The sequence below is a fragment of the Scyliorhinus torazame genome, chromosome 10 (genome assembly GCF_047496885.1).
Source record: "Scyliorhinus torazame isolate Kashiwa2021f chromosome 10, sScyTor2.1, whole genome shotgun sequence".
Classification (NCBI taxonomy): Eukaryota; Metazoa; Chordata; class Chondrichthyes; order Carcharhiniformes; family Scyliorhinidae; genus Scyliorhinus; species Scyliorhinus torazame.
The window spans coordinates 141,025,851-141,048,798 of NC_092716.1; the positions used below are offsets into that span (position 1 = coordinate 141,025,851).

Genomic DNA, 22,948 nt, shown 5'->3' on the forward strand with positions numbered 1-22,948 from the left:
TGCAAGCCGCACTTCTACCAGCCAGACCGTGCGCGCCTGGTGAAGGCTTCCCGCCCCTTTGAACGCCTCAGTGTGGATTTCAAAGGGCCCCTCGCCTCCACCGACCGTAACACATACATTCTCAGTGTGGTCGATGAGTACTCCAGATTCCCCTTCGCCATCCCATGCCCCGATATGACATCTGCCACCGTCATCAAGGCCCTCAGCACCATCTTCGCTCTGTTTGGTTTCCCCACCTACATCCACAGTGACAGGGAATCCTCATTCATGAGTGATGAGCTGCGTCAGTTCCTGCTCAGCAGGGGTATAGCCTCCAGCAGGACGACCAGCTACAACCCCCAGGGAAACGGGCAAGTAGAACGGAAGAGTGGGACGGTTTGGAGGGCCGTCCAGATGGCCCTATGGTCCAGGAATCTCCCAGCCTCTCGCTGGCAGGAGGTCCTCCCTGACGCTCTACACTCCATCCGGTTACTATTGTGCACCGCCACTAATAACACAACCCATGAACGTGTTTTCACCTTCCCCAGGAAGTCCACATCCGGGGTGTCGCTCCCGACTTGGCTCACAGCTCCAGGACTGGTCCTTCTCCGTAGGCACGTCCGACTCCACAAGGCGGACCCCTTGGTGGACAGGGTTCACCTGCTCCACACCAACCCTCAATATGCCTACGTTGAGTTCCCCGACGGCCGCCAAGATACTGTCTCACTCAGGGACCTGGCACCGTCAGGTTCCACCCCAACACACACCCCCACCCACGCGCTCCCCCCCACTCCCACCATGCCGCTAATATTGACCCCACCAGACCACCCCCCCACCCTTTTCCGCACAAGAGGACGAAGAGGACTTTGGCACGCTCCCGGAGTTCCCCGATGACTGGCCAGCATCAGCACCGCCACCACCACCATCGGGGCCACCTCCACCACCGCCAGCAACAGCTTCACCGCCACCGTTACGCCGCTCCCAACGAAGCACAAAAGCACCGGACCGGCTGAACCTTTGACGGACTCCGGACCGTCAACATGGACCTTTTTTTTTAACCTCCTACCACTGTACATAATTGCACTAGTTGTATATAGTTTCACGTCACCCCCGCCGGACTCATTTTTAACAGGGGGTGAATGTGGTGAACCACTGTAATAGGAGCTGTAAGGTAGGACCTGCACTACAGGTAGCTCCTGCCGGCTGGCTCCACCCAGGAAGAACTGAATAAATATGCATGATCTCCAGTGCCCTGCCATTTCGCCAGCTGCAGCAGGAGGCCACGCATCTGACTGTAATGAAGCCAGTTGTACCCAACTTTAGTCTTTGTGCAATTGATCGTGCATCAGGAGTGCCTAACGCTCTACCCCCCAACACGGCCGTCAAAGCCCCAACTCACCTCCATGGAGGTCCACAGCCCTCCCTTCCACCGCATCCAACCTCACACGCACAGAACTTGATCCCTTGCACAGGAAAATGCCATCTTGGCACCCTTGCAGTGCCGCTGCCAGCAAGGGTGTCAGACTGGCAGCGACAGGGTGGCAGTACCAGGGCAGCACCCTACCCAGAGGGCCTCAAATCCCCTGGGAGAACCCCCCCAAGTGTTGTTCCATATGGTCCCCATTTGTGGGGACCAGCACTTAATGCTGCTCGCCCGAGGTCTCCAAGAGGTTAGATCCCAGGGCCTCGGTAGATCCAGCGGGTGCAGGACATATCGCTGCTCTCCCCCTACGCATCCTTGAGACCATGAGTGGTGTCAGGTCCAAGCATGACCATTTTGAGGTCATGCATGGTATTGGCCTCGAGTTGGACATGCACCGCTGCGCGACGTGCCAATTAGCGGGGTGTCATCCAGTCCACTCCTCCATCACCCAGCACATCCCAGATTCTGGTCACCCAGCAGCTACGCCTGTCTCTCCTTCAGCCACCCAAAGTGACGTTGGTGGCGATGCGGATTCCTGTGCAGGGGCTCCCTGGCGACAGCCGCTACTCCAGATGGGGGAGAGCTGCGATATGAGGTGACCATGTTCCAGACTTTGAGCAGGTCCTGGTAAAAACAGGGCAGCACCTGTAAGGAGATATGAAGACCCCTCAGGTACAGGAACAGGAGCTGCACGTCATAGTTTAAGCCGTACACCCGCAGAATAAATACGTTGCCGGCTAGTCCGACTGTAGTCCGGCAATGATCATGTAAAATGAATGCAAGCCATCCCTTTGATTTGCTATTACTTAAAGTATTTTTACCAGCTTCTCAAATCAGGGCCGGGATTCTCCCCTACCCGGCGGGGCGGGGGGTCCTGGCGGGATGGAGTGGCGGGAACCACTCCAGCGTCGGGCCGCCCCAATTTCTCCGCACCTGTAGGGGCCAAGCCCTCACCTTGAGGGGCTAGGCCCACGCCGGAGTGGTTTCCGCTCCACCGGCTGGTGTGGAAAGCCTTTGGCACCACGCCACCCGGAGCCGAAAGGACTTTGCCGGCCGGCGGAAGTCCGTGCATGCGCGGGAGCGTCAGTGGCCGCTGACGTCATCCCCGCGCATGCGCAGGGGGCTGTCTCTTACGTGTCGGCCATCGCGGAGGTTGTGGCTGAGGTGGAGGGAAAAGAGTGCACTCACGGCACAGGCCCGCCTGCGGATCGTTGGGCCCCAATCGCGGGCCAGGCCACTGTGGCGGCACCCCCCGGGGCCAGATCGCCCCGCGCCCCCACCAGGACCCCGGAGCCCGCCCACGCTGCCTAGTTCTGCCGGTAAGAGAGGTGGTTTGATTCTTGCTGGTGGGACTGGCATGACAGCAGTGGGACTTCGGCCCAACGCGGGCCGGAGAATCACCGGGGGGGGCCCGCCGACCGACGCGATTCCCGCCGCCGCAGAATTTCCGGTGCCGGAGAATTCGGCAACCGGCGGGGGTGGGATTCACGCCAGCTCCCGGCGATTGTCCGACGCAACGGGAGGTCAGAGAATCCCGCCCCAGGAGCTGGATTCTCTGCACGCCGATGCCGAAATCGCGTTCAGCGACGGGGCAGAGAATCCAGTTTCCCGCATGAAATCGGGCATGGCGCCGGTCTCGCAATTCTACGCCCTCGGAAAAGCAGCGTAATCGGGGAGTACGCCGCGCTGATTATCCACAACCTGAGGCCATTGCCTGAGGCCCGCCCCACTATTCTCCGTCCCCGACTGGCCAATTTCCCGACGGCGTGGACCACTCATGGTCCCATCGTCTGTGATACCCGCGTGGCGGCTGCAGACTCAGTCCGGGGCCACCGCAGTCGGGGGAGGGCCGATCGGAGGGCAGGGGGACTTCATTGGGCGTTTTTTGTTCGGGTGGTCCGGGTCAGGCGAGCGGCCGATCAGGGGCACTAGGTCCACGGGCTGAGTCCGCCATGGAGCATGGCACGGCAACTGGAGGCCGCCACCGTGCGCCTGCGCGGTCTCTGACCCAGGAGTGCGGGGACGGTATCGACAGCTGGGCCTGCGAGTCTCCACGACAGCTGCCTGATAGCCCCCTGCAAGGCTGTGAATCTGTGGCCTTTTGACGCCAGTTTTCCTGGCGTAAAAAAACACTTTTTTCACGACGGCATTGGAACATAGTCCCAAAAACGGAGAATCCAGCCCATGAATTGTGAAAAAACATATTTAAAACAATATTAACAATGTTATGTGAATAATTAGCCCCAGTGTTATGAGGAATAACTAGTTTGTGTAGTTACAATGAATAACTTTATTAGAGTTTTTTTCAATACAAATTTAGCGTATCCAATTGTTTTTTTTCCAATTAAGGGCCAGTTTAGCGTGGCCAATCCACCTAGCCTGCACATCTTTGGGTTGTGGGGGTGAAACCCACGCAAACACGGGGGAGAATGTGCAAACTCCACACAGACAGTGACGCATGGCCGGGATTCGAACCCGGGTCCTCAGCGCCGTAGTCCCAGTGCTAACCACTGCGCTACGTGCCGCCCAATTTTATTACAGAGTTACATGAACAGAATATTCACAATGTCACCTGGATAATTAGATGGCAATTTTACTCTTCTCAGGTAACATTGAAGTTACATGCACGGACTGTCATTATGTGACAGCGTCAATTGAACACGCCATTTTGTGGCTGATATGGACAGACTACATTATTTTTGGATAACTATAACGTAGCATTTTTTGTGCACATTGTACCTTGATCTACATTCACTGATCATAAGCTATGTTATTTTATCACTGGTACATTCGCACAAGCAGCAATCCCTGAAACCCAGGATGTACTGCAGTCAGTGAAACAGATGACAAATACACAGATTTCCATGGTAAGATCCACCCATGATAATTGAAGCTACCATACATTGAAAGTAAGAATTGATAACCACACCTCATATAAAATTTTATGGCCTGGGCAGATGGCTTAAAAGGTGTGAACTCCTTGTGAGGTAAGGTTTCAAGTTTGGCCTTCACTGAACCCGGTCTACCATGGGGCCGTGGAATCTGTGGAGTATAGGGATTCTGAGCTGGGCTGTTTCTTATACTTTCTGTGTGGAAATCAAACATGGTGAGTATGAAACATTGGGAACAATTACCCTTTTTCAGGATAGCAATAATCTGTTTGATTTGGCACTGTAAATATTATAGATTTATAAAGGATGAGAAATAGACATAATACAAAGAATTATGAAAAGCTAGAGAACAGTTTTATTTTACTTTATCTCATTTCGTAAATTAGAGTCCAAATTACAGCTATTTCTCAGTCTGTGGTTTTCTCCTTCATTGTTAATTTTTAGAGGTTGTATTTTTCAGCCAGATTACCGAACCACAGGGATCATGTCTGCAGCACCTGGGGAAACAATCACTTTAAGAGCTTCGATGGAGATGTTTATAAGTTTCCTGGAACTTGTGTCTATAATTTTGTGTCTGACTGTAATCCACTCTATAAAGATTTCTCCATTCAAATTAAACGTGAAATCTCCAAGGAGCACCCGAAGATACATTACATCACAACAACAATCAAGGATATTGTGATTTATATGACATCCAAAATTGTGGTCATCAATGGAGCTATGTAAGTGAAATAGTAAAATAATTCATACTCTATATATTTGTATATATAGTGCCAGAGCAATCTATGGGTCGCAGATAGCCAGTGATACCCACAGTTTAACCCTAGCAGTAACATACTCATCAATAAGTTACAACTTAGAAATAGCATCTTCACTCTCATTTTGAGTTCCTTCCTGTCCCAAACTTCCTGTCCGAAAGACTTTTGTCGCCATACAGACAGAAATCTGGCTGTTGGATCTGTAGGTTTTACTTTTTGCATGTGACCAAATTACTGCCCAGATGTTGAAGATGAAAATTCATCTCAGCGATTCGCTACAGTTCAGAGGAAATAAATGGTCACGCATCTGTGAGGGCCAAGATATCAATGTTAGTAGCTTCTTAACTTCAACAGGATGGAGAGAGGGGCAGTCAGTGTGTGTGGATGGACAGGGGAACAGTCAGTATGTGTAAATGGACAGGGGGAAAGTCTCTGTGTGGATGAACAGGGTGACTGTCAGTGTGTGTGGATGGACAGGGGGATAGTCAGTGTGTGTGGGGGGGACAGTCAGTGTGTGTGGGTGGACAGAGGGATAGACTGTGTGTGGATGAACAGGGAGACTGTCACTGTGTGTGGGTGCACAGGGGGATAGTCAGTGTGTGTGGGTGGACAGGGGGATAGTCAGTGTGTGTGGGTGGACAGGGGGATAGTCAGTGTGTGTTGGTTGACAGGGGGATAGTCAGTGTGTGTGGATGGACAGGGGGATAGTCAGTGTGTGTGGATGGACAGGGGATCAGTCTGTGTGTGTGGGTGGACAGAGGGACAGTCAGTGTGTGTGGATGGACAGGGGGACAGTCTGTGTGTGAATGAACAGGGGGACTGTCAGTGTGTGTGGATGGACAGGGGGATAGTCAGTGTGTGTGGATGGACAGGGGGACAGTCAGTGTGTGTGGATGGACAGGGGGTCAGTCAGTGTGTGTGGATGAACAGGGGGTCAGTGTGTGTGGATGAACAGTGGGTCAGTCAGTGTGTGTGGATGGACAGGGGATCAGTCAGTGTGTGTGGATGGACAGGGGGACAGTCAGTGTGTGTAGATGGACAGGGGATCAGTCAGTGTGTGTGGATGGACAGGGGGTCAGTCAGTGTGTGTGGATGAACAGAGGGTCAGTGTGTGTGGATGAACAGGGGGTCAGTCAGTGTGTGTGGATGAACAGAGGGTCAGTGTGTGTGGATGGACAGGGGATCAGTCAGTGTGTGTGGATGAACAGGGGGGTCAGTCAGTGTGTGTGGATAGACAGGGGGACAGTCAGTGTGTGTGGATGAACAGGGGGTCAGTCAGTGTGTGTGGATGGACAGGGGGGTCAGTCAGTGTGTGTGGATAGACAGGGGGACAGTCAGTGTGTGCGGATGAACAGGGGGTCAGTCAGTGGGTGTGGATGAACAGGGGGTCAGTCAGTGTGTGTGGATGGACAGGGGGGTCAGTCAGTGTGTGTGGATAGATAGGGGGACAGTCAGTGTGTGTGTGGGTGGACAGGGGGACAGTCAGTGTGTGCGGATGAACAGGGGGTCAGTCAGTGGGTGTGGATGAACAGGGGGTCAGTCAGTGTGTGTGGATGGACAGGGGGACAGTCAGTGTGTGTGTGGGTGGACAGGGGGACAGTCAGTGTGTGTGTGGGTGGACAGGGGGTCAGTCAGTGTGCGGATGAACAGGGGGTCAGTCAGTGTGTGTGGATGAACAGGGGGTCAGTCAGTGGGTGTGGATGGACAGGGGGACAGTCAGTGTGTGTGCGGGTGGACAGGGGGGCAGTCAGTGTGTGCGGATGAACAGGGGGTCAGTCAGTGGGTGTGGATGAACAGGGGGTCAGTCAGTGTGTGTGGATGGACAGGGGGACAGTCAGTGTGTGTGTGGGTGGACAGGGGGACAGTCAGTGTGTGTGGATGGACAGGGGGTCAGTCAGTGTGTGTGGGTGGACAGGGGGTCAGTCAGTGTGCGGATGGACAGGGGGTCAGTCAGTGTGTGTGGATGAACAGGGGGTCAGTCAGTGTGTATGGATGGACAGGGGGACAGGGTGTGTGGATGAACAGGGGATCAGTCAGTGTGTGTGGATGGACAGGGGGCCAGTCAGTGTGTGTGGATGGACAGGGGGTCAGTCAGTGTGTGTGGATGGACAGGGGGACTGTCAGTGTGTGTGGATGGACAGGGGGTCAGTCAGTGTGTGTGGATGGACAGGGGGGACAGTCAGTGTGTGGCTGGACAGGGGATCAGTCTGTGTGTGGATGAACAGGGGGTCAGTCAGTGTGTATGGATGGACAGGGGGACAGGGTGTGTGGATGGACAGGGGGACAGTCAGTGTGTGTGGATGGACAGGGGGTCAGTCAGTGTGTGGATGAACAGGGGATCAGTCTGTGTGTGGATGAACAGGGGGTCAGTCAGTGTGTATGGATGGACAGGGGGACAGGGTGTGTGGGTGGACAGGGGGACAGTCAGTGTGTGTGGATGGACAGGGGGTCAGTCAGTGTGTGTGGATGGACAGGGGGTCAGTCAGTGTGTGTGGATGAACAGGGGATCAGTCAGTGTGTGTGGATGGACAGGGGGTCAGTCAGTGTGTGTGGATGGACAGGGGTCAGTCAGTGTGTGTGGATGGACAGGGGGACAGGGTGTGTGGATGGACAGGGGATCAGTCAGTGTGTGTGGATGAACAGGGGATCAGTCTGTGTGTGGATGGACAGGGGGTCAGTCAGTGTGTGTGGATGGACAGGGGGCCAGTCAGTGTGTGGCTGGACAGGGGATCAGTCAGTGTGTGTGGATGAACAGGGGGTCAGTCAGTGTGTGTGGATGGACAGGGGGTCAGTCAGTGTGTGTGGATGGACAGGGGGACAGTCAGTGTGTGTGGATGAACAGGGGGTCAGTCAGTGTGTGTGGATGGACAGGGGGCCAGTCAGTGTGTGTGGATGGACAGGGGGTCAGTCAGTGTGTGTGGATGGACAGGGGGGTCAGTCAGTGTGTGGCTGGACAGGGGATCAGTCAGTGTGTGTGGATGAACAGGGGGTCAGTCAGTGTGTGTGGATTGACAGGGGGACAGTCAGTGTGTGTGGATGGACATGGGAACAGTCTGTGTGTGGATGGACAAGGGGACTGTCAGTGTGTGTGGATGGACATGGGGACAGTCAGTGTGTCTGGATGGACAGGGGGACAGTCAGTGTGTGTGGATGGACAAGGGGACTGTCAGTGTGTGTGGATGGACATGGGGAAAGTCTGTGTGTGTGGATGGACAGGGGTCAGTCAGTGTGTACGTAGAACATAGAACAATACAGCGCAGTACAGGCCCTTCGGCCCACAATGTTGCACCGAAACAAAAGCCATCTAACCTACACTATGCCATTATCATCCATATGTTTATCCAATAAACTTTTAAATGCCCTCAATGTTGGCGAGTTCACTACTGTAGCAGGTAGGGCATTCCACGGCCTCACTACTCTTTGCGTAAAGAATCTACCTCTGACCTCTGTCCTATATCTATTACCCCTCAGTTTAAAGTTATGTCCCCTCGTGCCAGCCATTTCCATCCGCGGGAGAAGGCTCTCACTGTCCACCCTATCCAACCCCCTGATCATTTTGTATGCCTCTATTAAGTCTCCTCTTAACCTTCTTCTCTCCAACGAAAACAACCTCAAGTCCATCAGCCTTTCCTCATAAGATTTTCCCTCCATACCAGGCAACATCCTGGTAAATCTCCTCTGCACCCGCTCCAAAGCCTCCACGTCCTTCCTATAATGCGGTGACCAGAACTGTATGCAATACTCCAAATGCGGCCGTACCAGAGTTCTGTACAGCTGCAACATGACCTCCCGACTCCGGAACTCAATCCCTCTACCAATAAAGGCCAACACTCCATAGGCCTTCTTCACAACCCTATCAACCTGGGTGGCAACTTTCAGGGATCTATGTACATGGACACCTAGATCCCTCTGCTCATCCACACTTTCAAGAACTTTACCATTAGCCAAATATTCCACATTCCTGTTATTCCTTCCAAAGTGAATCACCTCACACTTCTCTACATTAAACTCCATTTGCCACCTCTCAGCCCAGCTCTGCAGCTTATCTATATCCCTCTGTAACCTGCTACGTCCTTCCACACTATCGACAACACCACCGACTTTAGTATCGTCTGCAAATTTACTCACCCACCCTTCTGCGCCTTCCTCTAGGTCATTGATAAAAATGACAAACAGCAACGGCCCCAGAACAGATCCTTGTGGTACTCCACTTGTGACTGTACTCCATTCTGAACATATCCCATCAACCACCTCCCTCTGTCTTCTTTCAGCTAGCCAATTTCTGATCCACATCTCTAAATCACCCTCAATCCCCAGCCTCCGTATTTTTTGCAATAGCCTACCGTGGGGAACCTTATCAAACGCTTTGCTGAAATCCATATACACCACATCAACTGCTCTACCCTCGTCTACCTGTTCAGTCACCTTCTCAAAGAACTCAATAAGGTTTGTGAGGCATGACCTACCCTTCACAAAGCCATGCTGACTATCCCTGATCATATTATTCCTATCTAGATGATTATAAATCTTGTCTCTTATAATCCCCTCCAAGACTTTACCCACTACAGACGTGAGGCTCACCGGTCTATAGTTGCCGGGGTTGTCTCTGCTCCCCTTTTTGAACAAAGGGACCACATTTGCTGTCCTCCAGTCCTCTGGCACTATTCCTGTAGCCAATGATGACATAAAAATCAAAGCCAAAGGTCCAGCAATCTCTTCCCTGGCCTCCCAGAGAATCCTAGGATAAATCCCATCAGATCCCGGGGACTTATCTATTTTCAGCCTGTCCAGAATTGCCAACACCTCTTCCCTACGTACCTCAATGCCATCTATTCTATTAGCCTGGGGCTCAGCATTCTCCTCCACAACATTATCTTTTTCCTGAGTGAATACTGACGAAAAATATTCATTTAGTATCTCGCCTATCTCTTCAGACTCCACACACAATTTCCCATCCCTGTCCTTGACTGGTCCTACTCTTTCCCTAGTCATTCGCTTATTCCTGACATACCTATAGAAAGCTTTTGGGTTTTCCTTGATCCTTCCTGCCAAATACTTCTCATGTCCCCTCCTTGCTCGTCTTAGCTCTCTCTTTAGATCCTTCCTCGCTACCTTGTAACTATCCATAGCCCCAACCGAAACTTCACACTTCATCTTCACATAGGCCTCCTTCTTCCTCTTAACAAGAGATTCCACTTCCTTGGTAAACCACGGTTCCCTCGCTCGACGCCTTCCTCCCTGTCTGACCGGTACATACTTATCAAGAACACGCAGTAGCTGATCCTTGAACAAGCCCCACTTATCCAGTGTGCCCAACACTTGCAGCCTACTTCTCCACCTTATCCCCCCCAAGTCACGTCTAATGGCATCATAATTGCCCTTCCCCCAGCTATAACTCTTGCCCTGCGGTGTATACTTATCCCTTTCCATCATTAACGTAAACGTCACCGAATTGTGGTCACTGTCCCCAAAGTGCTCTCCTACCTCCAAATCCAACACCTGGCCTGGTTCATTACCCAAAACCAAATCCAACGTGGCCTCGCCTCTTATTGGCCTGTCAACATATTGTTTCAGGAAACCCTCCTGCACACACTGTACAAAAAACGACCCATCTATTGTACTCGAACTATATCTTTTCCAGTCAATATTTGGAAAGTTAAAGTCTCCCATAATAACTACCCTGTTACTTTCACTCATATCCAGAATCATCTTCACCATCCTTTCCTCTACATCCCTAGAACTATTAGGAGGCCTATAAAAAACTCCCAACAGGGTGACCTCTCCTTTCCTGTTTCTAACTTCAGCCCATACTACCTCGGAAGAAGAGTCCCCATCTAGCATCCTCTCCGCCACCGTAATACTGCTCTTGACTAGCAGCGCCACACCTCCCCCTCTTTTGCCTCCTTCTCTGAGCTTACTAAAACACCTAAACCCCGGAACCTGCAACATCCATTCCTGTCCCTGCTCTATCCATGTCTCCGAAATGGCCACAACATCGAAGTCCCAGGTACCAACCCATGCTGCCAGTTCCCCTACCTTGTTTCGTATACTCCTGGCATTGAAGTAGACACACTTCAAACCACCTACCTGAACACTGGCCCCCTCCTGCGACGTCAAATCTGTGCTCCTGACCTCTATACTCTCATTCTCCCTTACCCTAAAACTACAATCCAGGTTCCCATGCCCCTGCTGCATTAGTTTAAACCCCCCCAAAGAGCACTAACAAATCTCTCCCCCCAGGATATTTGTGCCCCTCAGGTTCAGATGTAGACCATCCTGTCTGTAGAGGTCCCACCTTCCCCAGAAAGAGCCCCAGTTATCCAGAAATCTGAATCCCTCCCGCCTGCACCATCCCTGTAGCCACGTGTTTAAATGCTCTCTCTCCCTATTCCTCATCTCACTATCACGTGGCACGGGCAACAACCCAGAGATAACAACTCTGTTTGTTCTAGTCTATTCCAACTTTTATGCCAACCTTTGGATCTATATAGCAACGTTGACCAGATGTAGCACTTTAAATAATCTAATTATTTTCATAGAGTTGTCCTTATTTCAAAGTGGGCTGACATTTTTGTGAAGGTGTGTTTTCAATGCATGTTTCTGGGCTTCCTAATTTTTTGATCAATTTTCATACCAGATGTTATTGGCTTCCAAATAAGGAATTCAGACTGGATGATTCTGGCCAGTGTCTCCCCAATTTCCACCCCTCAGTGTCCATTGATGCATCTCATCCAGTCCTGGTGACTTATCAACTTTAAGTAAAGCCAGCCTTTATGAATTTTAACCCACAAAGTGCTTCTCTTTCACCATGAGTTGGACAACATCTTTTTCCTTGATAAAAAATATTTGCAAAGTACTCATTTGTACCTCACTGTGCCCTCTGCCCCCACTTGTAAATCCCTTTTTCGATCGCTATTGACCTCACTCCTTTTGTGGGCGGCGCGGTAGCACAGTGGGTAGCACTGTTGCTTCACAGCTCCAGGGTCCCAGGTTCGATTCCCGGCTTGGGTCACTGTCTGTGTGGAGTCTGCATGTTCTTCCTGTGTCTGCATGGGTTTCCTCCAGGTGCTCCGGTTTCTTCCCACAAGTCCTGAAAAACATACTGTTAGGTGAATTTGGACATTTTGAATTCTCCCTCTGTGTACCCGAACGGACGCCGGAATCATAGAATTTACAGTGCAGAAGGAGGCCATTCAGCCCATCGAGTCTGCAATGTGACGAACAGGGGCTTTTCACAATAAGTTCATTACAGTGTTAATGTATGACTATTTGTGACAATAATGATTATCATCATCATCATTTTACCACTCTTTTACTATTTATATGTGTATAAAATCTTTTAGATTTCCATTTCCATTGCTGTCAGGGTCTTCTCATTCTCTTGATTTGCTATCTTTATTTGTTGCTCCAATTCCCTTATGAACCTTCAATATTGAATCTGATTTCTTTTTTTTAAATTTAGAATACCCAATTATTTTTTCCAATTAAGGGGCAATTTAGCATGGCCAATCCACCTAGCCTGCACATCTTTGCGTTGTGGGGTTGAAACCCACGCATACACGGGGAGAATATGCAAACTCCACACTGACAGTGACCCAGGGCCGGGATTCAAACCCGGGTCCTCTGTGCTGTAGGCAGCAGTGCTAGCCACTGTGCCACGTGCCACCCCATCAAATCTAATTCTCAATTATATTATCCACCTGACATCTGTCATGTGCTATCTTTTTCTGCTTCATTTTACTCTATCATTTTCACCATTTGGAGAGCTCTGAATTTGTTTACTTTTCCCCCTTGTGGGAATATACCTTGATTGTACTGAACTATTTCCTCTTTAAAGGCCACCCATTGTTCACTTACTGTTTTGTCTGACAATCTTTGAATCTTTAATATTTAAGTTTAACACTGCATGTGCATGTACCATGTTAATCATATAAACATTGAAGTAGCAGAGTAATTTGCCCATATCTTTTATTCTTCTCGAATAGGTGTATTTGTATATATATATATATATATAAAATATTTTATTACATTTCTCATTATCATCAAAAAGAGGAACATTTTAACTGGTTTATAAACAATGTTTGAATTTGTGCGAATATGTTATACAATGGTTTCAGCCACTGCCTATTGCTTATTGAGCACAGGGATCAATGTGACTACACAATATTGTGTAAAAGTGCATATCTGAAGATCCTGCCATATTCACTGATACCATATTGATGGTGGTGGTGGTGATACTCTGGGGAAAAGAGTTCAAATTCCCACCATGGCAATTCAATTAATAAAATCTGAAAATGAAAACGAGTCTCAGTGATCATCTTTAGTCATCAAAATCCATCTGATTTACGAACACTCTTTGGGGAATGAAATCTGCCATCGCAGTAATGTTGTTGACTCTTACTTTCCCTCTGAAATAGCCTTGTAAGCCACCCATTTCAAGAGAAATTGGGCTGGGCAACAAATGCCAACTTGCCAGTGAAGCCCACAATCTACGAAATATATTTTTTAAAACTATGAATATAATTACAGCACCAAAATGCAGACAATGACCCATTCGTCGAGCCAACCCCAGTTGGACTTTGATTGAGTCTAGCTGGACTTGTTTCATTTCATTTCTAGAAGAGCCTTTTTATCTCACCATTCCAAGAATCTGGGGCTGGATTCTCCAATTTTGAGGCTATGTCCCACCCCGGCTTGGGAACGGTGCCATTTTACGAGGGAAAAAATGGCGTAAAATGACCACCGATCCTCCATTTGGCTGGGGGCGAGCAGCAAGGCAGCTTAGAGCACCCGGCTCTAACTGCCAAAACGGGCCGGAGAATTGCCAGGTCTGTGGACGCGCATGCGCACGGCGGCGGCCTGCAGCGGCCGCACCGTGCAACATGGCGGCGGCCGCTCGCGGACCCAGCCTCCAAAATATTGCCCCCCTTTGGCCGGCTCGTGCGCCCGGAGCACCCCCCCATAGCACCCCCAGCCCCTGGCAAAGTCCTCCCCCGACTGTGGCCGCTTTGGAGGGGCGAAGCACCGTAAAAGCGGCGCTGCTCCCGATTTGGTCATAAAAGGGGATTCTCCGGCCGATCGCCAAACGCGATTTTGGGGTTAGCAACCGGAGAGTTCAGCCCTTGATCTTACGCCGAGGAATTGAACACCCAAGTTACTAAAATGTCACCTCAATCTTCTCCCCTAGATGAAGTTGTTTCAGAATGACAGGTATTACAGTGGAGTTGGAGACTGTGTAATTGTCATTGATTTCAGAACTTCATCTGTAAGTATTATGCAGTAAGTCTGGTAATGTGTCGTTAATTTATATTTTTTAGAGAGACACTTCCTTACTTTGGACCTGGTCTGTTTGTGGAGCAAACTGCTCACTACACTAAGCTCTATGGAAAATTTGGATTGACTCTTATGTGGAACAGAGAGGATGCTCTTATGGTAAATACAAACATTGGTGAAATTTTATAAACAAGTTAAGAATTGTAATGTGTTCCAGCATATTATCATGTCTGCACTGTAAAAAATATGTAGGCTAGGGGATGAGAAAAATATTACTTGTGGCATAAAGTAAGAGAAAGGTAGAAGGTGAGACTCACACCGTGCAGGGTTTGGACGGAAGACCGAATCCCTCAATTGGGCCACCATTTTGAGCAGGCAGCCCAATACCAATATTTGCCAGTGTGGGGCTGTTTAGCACAGGGCTAAATCGCTGGCTTTGAAAGCAGACCAAGGCAGAACAGCAGCATGGTTCATTTCCCGTAACAGCCTCCCCGAACAGGCGCCGGAATGTGGAGACTAGGGGCTTTTCACAGTAACTTCATTTGAAGCCTACTTGTGACAATAAGCAATTTTCATTTCATTTTCATGGCAGACTGGTAAAAAAGGCAAAGTCACATGGGATCAGAATTATATAGAATTATAGAATTTACAGTGCAGAAGGAGGCCATTCAGCCCATCGAGTCTGCACCGGCTCTTGGAAAGAGCACCCTACCCAAGGTCAACACCTCCACCCTATCCCCATAACCCAGTAACCCCACCCAACACTAAGGGCAATTTTGGACACTAAGGGCAATTTATCATGGCCAATCCACCTAACCTGCACATCTTTGGACTGTGGGAGGAAACTGGAGCACCCAGAGGAAACCCATGCACACACGGGGAGGATGTGCAGACTCCGCACAGACAGTGACCCAAGCCGGAATCTAACCTGGAACCCTGGAGCTGTGAAGCAATTGTGCTAACCACTATGCTACCGTGCTGCCCGTGAGGTGATAAGGTGGATACAGAACTGTTCGGTCACAGAGGTCAAAGGGTAGCAGGAGAAGGGTGTTTTTCTGAATGGAAGGTTGTGACTAGTGGTGTTCCACAGGGATCTGAGCTTGGGCCTCTGTTGTCTGTAGTTTACATAAACGATTTGGAAGAAAATGTAGCTGGTCTGATTAGTAAGTTTGCGGATAACACCAAGGTTGGTGGAATGGCAGATAGTGTTGAGGATTGTCAGAAGATATAGACTTGGGTGCAGTCAATCAAAATGACGGTGCTCCCGAGGTTTTTGTTCCTGTTCCAGTGCCTCCCCGTGTTTATCCCGAAGGCTTTTTTCAGGCGGGTTAACAGGAGTATAATGGGGTTTGTGTGGGCGCGAGGGACTCCGAGGGTGAGAAGGGTGTTCCTGGAGCGGAGTAGAGATAGGGGGGGCTGGCGCTGCCCAGCCTCTGTGGGTACTACTGGGCCGCCAATGCGACGATGGTGCGCAAGTGGGTGATGGAGGGGGAGGGGGCTGAATGGAAGAGGCTGGAGACGGCGTCCTGTGTGGGTACGTGTCTGGGGCGCTGGCAATGGCGCCGCTGCCGCTCCCTCCAAGGAGGTATACCACGAGCCCGGTGGTGGTGGCAGCCCTCAAAATTTGGGGGCAGTGGAGGCGGCATAGGGGGGAAGTTGGGGCCTCAGCGTGGACCCCAATACGGGGGAACCACCGGTTCGCCCCAGGAAGAACAGGTGGAGGGTTTTCGGGATGGCACAGGGCAGGGATACGAAAGTTGGGGGACCTGTTTGTGGACGGGAAGTTCGCGAGCTTGGGTGAGCTGGAGGAGAAGTACGGGCTCCCCCCGGGGAACACCTTCAGGTACTTACAGGTAAGGGCGTTTGCCAGACGGCAGGTGATGGAATTCCCGCGGCTACTGCCACACACAGTACAGGACATGGTGCTCTCGGGGGGGTGGGTGGGAGTGGGGAAGATCTCGGAAACTTACCAGGTGATGCAGGAGGAGGAGGAGGCCTCGGTGGTGGAGTTGAAAGGAAAGTGGGAGGAGGAGTTGGGAGAGGAGATCGAAGAGAGAACGTGGGCAGGTGCCCTAGGGAGTGTGAATTCTTCCTCTTTGTGCGCGAGGCTCAGCCTCATACAGTTTAAGATGCTGCACAGGGCACACATGACCGGGACAAGGATGAGCTGGTTCTTTGGGGGTGAGGACAGGTGTGTTAGGTGCTCAGGGAGCCCAGCAAATCACACCCATATGTTCTGGGCATGCCCAGCACTGGAGGAATTTTGGAAGGGCGTAGCGAGGACGGTGTCGAGGGTGGTAGGATCCAGGGTCAGACCGGGCTGGGGGCTCGCAATATTTGGGGTGGCAGAGGAGCCGGGAGTGCAGGAGGCGAAAGAGGCCGGAATTCTGGCCTTTGCATCCCTGGTAGCCCGGCGAAGGATTCTCCTTCAGTGTAAAGATGCGAGGCCCCCAAGCGTGGAATCCTGGATCAGCGATATGGCAGGGTTCATTAAATTGGACAGGGTGAAATTCGCCTTGAGAGGGTCGGTACAAGGGTTCTTTAGGCGGTGGCAACCGTTCTTAGACTTTCTGGCGGAACGATAGACATTGGTCAATGGCAGCAGCAGCTCGGGAGGGGGGGGCGTGGGGGGTTTACTTTATTTTTGTTATGTTATTTACACTGGAGGGTCTGAGGGGATGTATACACCTGTTGTGTTAAGTCGGGGTGTTAATGTTAATTTATTATTTATGTACAGGGGGGAGAGGGGTTTGGGGGGTTGCTTTTTTAGATTGTGTTTTGTACTTAACCCTGTTGGGTTCTTTTTTCTTTCTCATTTTGTTATTGATATTTTATGAAAACCTTTAATAAAAATTATTTTTTAAAAAAAGAAGATATAGACTTTGTTAGATAGGTTGGAGACTTGGGCAGTGAGAAGGTAAATGGAGTTTAATACGGGCAAATGTGAGATAATGCATTTTGGTAGGTCTAACATAGAGGGGAAATATACCGTAAATGGCAAAACTCTTAGGAATATAGAAAGTCAGAGAGATCTGGGTGTGCATGTCCATAGATCTTTGAAGGTGGCAACACAAGTGGACAAGATAGTCAAGAAAGCATACGGAATGCTTGCCTTCATTGGACGGGGCATCAAGTATAAAAACTGGCAAGTCATGCTACAGTTGTATAGAACCTTGGTAAGGCCGCACTTGGAATATTGTGCACAATTCTGGTCGCCACACTACCAGAAGGATGTTGGGGGTTTGGAGAGGGTGCAGAGGAGGATTACCCGAATGGTGCCTGGTCTGGAGGGTGTTAGCTATGTGGAGAGGCTGAATAGACTCGGACTGTTTTCATTAGAAATACAGAGGTTGAGAGGTGACCTGATAGAGGTCTACAGGATTATGAGGGGCATGGATAGAGTGGTTGGCAGACACTCTTTCCCAGGGTGTAAGGGTCAGTCACCTGGGGACATAGGTTTAAGGTCCGTGGGGCAAAGTTTAGAGAAGATATGCAAGGCACGTTTTTTACGCAGAGGGTGGTGAGTGCCTGGAACGCGTTGCCAGGGGAGGTTGTGGAAGCAGATACATTAATGGCGTTCAAAAGGCATTTTGACAAACACATGGATAGGATGGGTATAGAGGGATATGACCCAAGGAAATGCTGAGGGTTTTGGCAAAGGTTGGTATCATGACCGGTACAGGCTTGGAGGGCCAAAGGGCCTGTTCCTGTGCTGTATTGTTTTTTGTTCTTTTATAAGGCTTTAAGCCCCTTCAGATCTAATATCTAACTATGATTGTCAGCTCCTGACCACATCAAAAGCATTAAGTGCTTTCTGCTGATTAAAAAAAAGAGGGTGTGAAAGCACTTAACTCGTAGATGTTGATATACATTGTGGTTGTGTTCAAAGCAGGCTATTTGAAATGCATTCAAATGTGAAGGGAAATAAAAATAAGCAATCCACAACTGGCTGTCTGGAAGCTATTACTTGTCAATTACAGCCAACTAAAAGCCACTGCTATTTTAAAGTGAAAGCCTTGTGGATCAAAGGGTCCATGGCAGTTTAAAGCCTTGTGATGTGTTTTGGCTCTCTATAAAGTTACAACTGCTGCTTTCTACACATCTGTCTGAGGCAGCCGGTGTAAGGAACAGGTAAGTAAAAAGGCAGTGATTTTACACTGTTTCTACCTGGACTGCTCTTTACCAACTAAATAGGGGTGACTGATGCGGGGCGGGGGGTGGAGTTTCTGATATCAGGTGAGTCACCGATAAGGGCGTCTGATATTGGGGTCTTTGATGGCTCACCAATGTGGGTCTCTGGTGGGGAGTCTGATGGGGCTGGTGGAGGGCCAAAGTATCACGGCTGCGTGAAGAATACGGTGTCCAGCTCATTAATAGAATGGAAATGGGTTCAAATGATCCACTTGCATCCTCCTACCAGAGCAGGCTGTGAATCTTGATGCTGCTGCTAACGGGGGAGCGGAGCATCGCAAAGGGATCGGCGGCAGCTGTTTTTTGTTCAATTCAAGATTCCCAGCCGCATCAGGAGCTCATATAACACACTACTCATGTCTTATGATACCAGACCAGACCCAACACTGGCTAAGATTCTGGACTGAAACCCCAATATTTTAATTTATTTGTAAGACTGTGCAGAAGGAATGATTCGCTCCAGGAGTGATTGCATGAAGATATAGGGATTTGGTATTTTTAAAACAAAACTTTGTTATGATACAATATTAAACTCTCTAACTTCACAGCTGAAAAGAACAGCTTACTATTACCTCTTAAACACTGCTATTCAATTTCCCTTTAAACAGGAAAGAAACACACAACTCTCAAACAATCTTAAAATCAACAGAACATCGAGTAATACTTGCTTTGCAAAACAGATTTGATTCCTGTTAGAACCCCTTCAGACTCTGGCTGAATATATTCAAAAGGCTGGTTCAACTGGCATGTTTCAGATTCTTCCTTGTCTCCAGACAAGATCACTGTGCTTTAAATAGTATTGCTCTTGTGCTAACTATCCTACTGTGAGAGAATTGTGGACTCACTGTCAAACAGATCAGACTTCAACTCTTCTTTCCAAAGCTTTTCCAAAAACATGTCTCTCTGCATTCCTTTTTCTAAAATAAATTTAGAGTACCCAATTATTTTTTTCTCCAATTAAGGGGCAATTTAGCGTGGTCAATCCACCTAACCTGCACATCTTTGGGTTGTGGAGGTAAAACCTACACAGACATAGGAAGAATGTGCAAACATAGGGGCTGGTTTAGCACTGTGGGCTAAACAGCTGGCTTGTAATGCAGAACAAGGCCAGCAGCGCAGGTTCAATTCCCGTACCGGCCTCCCCGAACAGGCACCGGAATGTGGCGACTAGGGGCTTTTCACAGTAACTTCATTGAAGTCTACTTGTGACAATAAGCGCTTATTAATATTATTATAAACTCCACACGGACAGTGACCCAGGGCCGGGATTGGAACCCAGGTCCTCAGCGCCGCAGTCTCAGTGCTAATCACTGTGTCACATGCTGCCCTGTATCTACACTCCTTGCCTCCAACCAGCAATTCACATTATCTCCCCAAAATGAAAAACAAATTACTCTCTGCAGATTGAAAGTACATTAACTCCCCAGGGGCTTACCCCAGTCAAACCACAGCGCATGAGTCCAGCCTGAAAAACCACATTCCTTTGGTCAGTTTCACCTTCTGCCTCATTAAAGCTCCCAGGCCTTTACAAAACAAAATCCTTTTTAAAAACATCACCACTATAACCCCAGGCTTTTAACCCTTAAATTGTCCCAATATTTAGAAACCACCATTCCCAACATCCTCCATTCATCACATTTGTATCAAGTGTGTTATTATCTGCAAAGTACATAGGAGGTGCAAAGTTCAGTTGTGTAACACCCATTTTTTAGGTTCTATGTGTAGACTCCGAGGTCCAAAATGTCATGCATGTAGACTCACACCAGATGCCATGTTGGTGAAGGTGTTTGTGTGAGTGCAGTGAGTGTCCACCAGAAATGTGCACAGCAGGAAAGTCATGACGTCAGTCAATGTATGATATTGATTGTCAGTTTGCAGATCAATGCTCCAGCAAACATTATCCCTTAATTACCACGGCAGCTAGTGAAATTTAATTGCAACTAATTCAACTGATTTTTTTTTTTAAATCTGGAATGGTGCCAGGAAACCATCATCAGTTGTAAAATCAAACCCACCTGGTTCACTAAGGTCCTTAGCACAGGGCTAAATCGCTGGCTTTGAAAGCAGACCAAGGCAGGCCAGCAGCACGGTTCAATTCCCGTAACAGCCTCCCTGAACAGGCGCCGGAATGTGGCGACTAGGGGCTTTTCACAGTAACTTCATTGAAGCCTACTTGTGACAATAAGCCATTTTCATTTCATTTAGGGAAGATTACATAGCTTACCTGATCTGGACTACATGGATCTTCAGACTCACAGAAATGTGGTTGGCACTCTGAAATGGCCCAGCAAACCACTCAGTTGTACAAAACTGCTATAGAAAAGTCAAAAAGGAATAAAAACAGGACACCTTGAATCAACTTAGGCACTGGAAATTACAATGGAGCACTCAGTACTGTTCACTGGCTTGTACCAAAATTGGGAAAGTTGCCCCACAAACTTGTCAAGCAACAATCTGACATAGTCATATTCACAGAATCATATCTTAGTCATATTCACAGAATCATACCTTAGTCAATGTCCCAGACATTATCATCACCATCTATGGGTGTGCCATAGTTATACAAAAGGAAAATATTGCTGGAAATCTGTAATAAAAATAAAAAGTGCTGTAAAGGCTCAGCATTTCTGGCAGTATCTGTGGAGAGAGAAACAGAATTAACCTTTCGAGTCCATGTGGCTCTTCTTCAGAGCTGAAGAGAAGCAGAAATCATATAATCATAGACTCCCTACATGCATAAGGGGTGCATTCAGCCCATCAAGTCAGCACGAACCTTCGAAAGAGCACTCTACCAATATCCACTTCTGTGTCCATCCCGCCCAATCCCCGTAACCCCATAATCTAACTTGCACATCCTGAACACGGATCGTTGGTGCTGTGAAACAGCAGTGCTAACCACTGTACCACCATGCTGCCTGTCATGATTAGGATTATATAGTTGGAGAGAGGAGTGGAGAAGATGGAGCGAAATAGATCAGGGATCGGTGGGAGCTCAGGAGAGATTGACAAACATGTCGTGGACACAAGACAAAAGTACTGTTAATGGTAGTGTTAAAGAAGGTGTTAATAACGGCATAAAGGTAAGGTAACAGAATGTGTCAATGGCAGAACAAGGTCAGCACGTTATGAAAGTCAAACAAGTTACAGTTGGCCAGATGGGGGACAGTGTTGGGGAAATACAAAATGGAGGAGAGACTTCATTTCTAAAGTCATTCCACTTAATCTTCAATTCAAAACATTTTACGATAGATATTGCATCCACTATCTTCAGAGAGTTTGTCTGGAGGGGCCTCTCGGTCCCTTGTCGATGGAGCCCATTTCTTCTGTTGTTTTCTGACCAAATCCTCCAGTGCAATTTGAGAGATCTTGGAATCTGCTATCCACATAAGAAATAATTGCAGCGGCTGCTCCAGCCACAACGCACCTCCTCTTCATGAGGTGCAGGCTGTCAAAGTGCTGGTAAGTTTTAACTGGCTCATGATTTTTGGGCCTCTCACTGAACTGTGCAGCCATTCAACAATGCGGGTAATGCTGGCTGCACTTTGCAAACATTAACATTAATTAGCAGGCATCATCAAACAATTTAGCAACAGGGATACGGAGAGTAGAGGAATAAAATTAAATGAAATAAATATAAATGGGGAAAAGAAGGAAGTGAAAGTAGGGTGTAGCCCGGACAAAATATTCACAGAAAAATTAGTGTTAAAATAAGCAAAACAGAAATACATGTATTGCAATGCAGAGTTCAACTATAGGGTACTCCTTCTGTACTGTAAGGATTCTATGATTTTGTAGGAAGTATAGATTTAATATATTTAATACAAAGCTGGTTGCAAGCTAGACAATTATAAGGAAGGAGACAGAGTAACAATGTTGTTTTAAAAGGCAATACAGGCTGTAGAGATTTATAATTATAATTATTTGATGTGGACAATAGCTGTATCGACAATTGCTCTGCTATTTACTAACGCACAGATTCGGAGTGGGCAGGAGAGTTATGGTCAGAAACCCAGAAGTATGGGTTTCTCAGAGCACTGTGGAGTTTTACCTTCAGGGCATGGTTAAATTAGTTCTCCAGGTTTCCTGCTAACCAGGCTGCCTGTCTCTCATTCAGGAAAGCCTGTGGCCCAAGGCCATAGCAATAGAGCAGGTAGGTCGAGAAGTGTTGGAGTTGGCGAGGAGAGGAGATATTGTGGATTTTGGGGTTAACAGAGAGGTTGTAGGGAGGTGGAAAGATTGTGGGCCAGCGAAGAAAACTCGGAATGACGAGATTTTGAGGGAGAAGGAGAAAGTTCATTGTGGGCGGGAGGAGATGGGTGTGAAGAGATCATGGGTGGAGGAGAGACGGAGTTGAGGCGAGAGATCATGGGCGAAATTCTCCCCCAATGGCGCGATGTCCGCCGGCTGGCGCCAAAGACGGCGCCAATCAGACG

At 48.8% G+C, this 22,948-nt stretch overlaps 1 protein-coding gene across 1 annotated transcript in view; it reads left to right on the plus strand.

Moving 5' to 3' along the window:
• Window positions 1–4,429: 4,429 nt before the first annotated feature.
• LOC140430262 (uncharacterized) overlaps window positions 4,430–22,948 on the plus strand; it is a 210,357-nt gene continuing 191,838 nt past the window's right edge. The window contains exons 1-3 of the mRNA XM_072517687.1: window positions 4,430–4,508; window positions 4,754–5,015; window positions 14,369–14,483. Of these exons, the coding sequence (XP_072373788.1) occupies window positions 4,430–4,508; window positions 4,754–5,015; window positions 14,369–14,483 (456 nt within the window). The remainder of the gene's footprint in view (window positions 4,509–4,753; window positions 5,016–14,368; window positions 14,484–22,948) is intronic.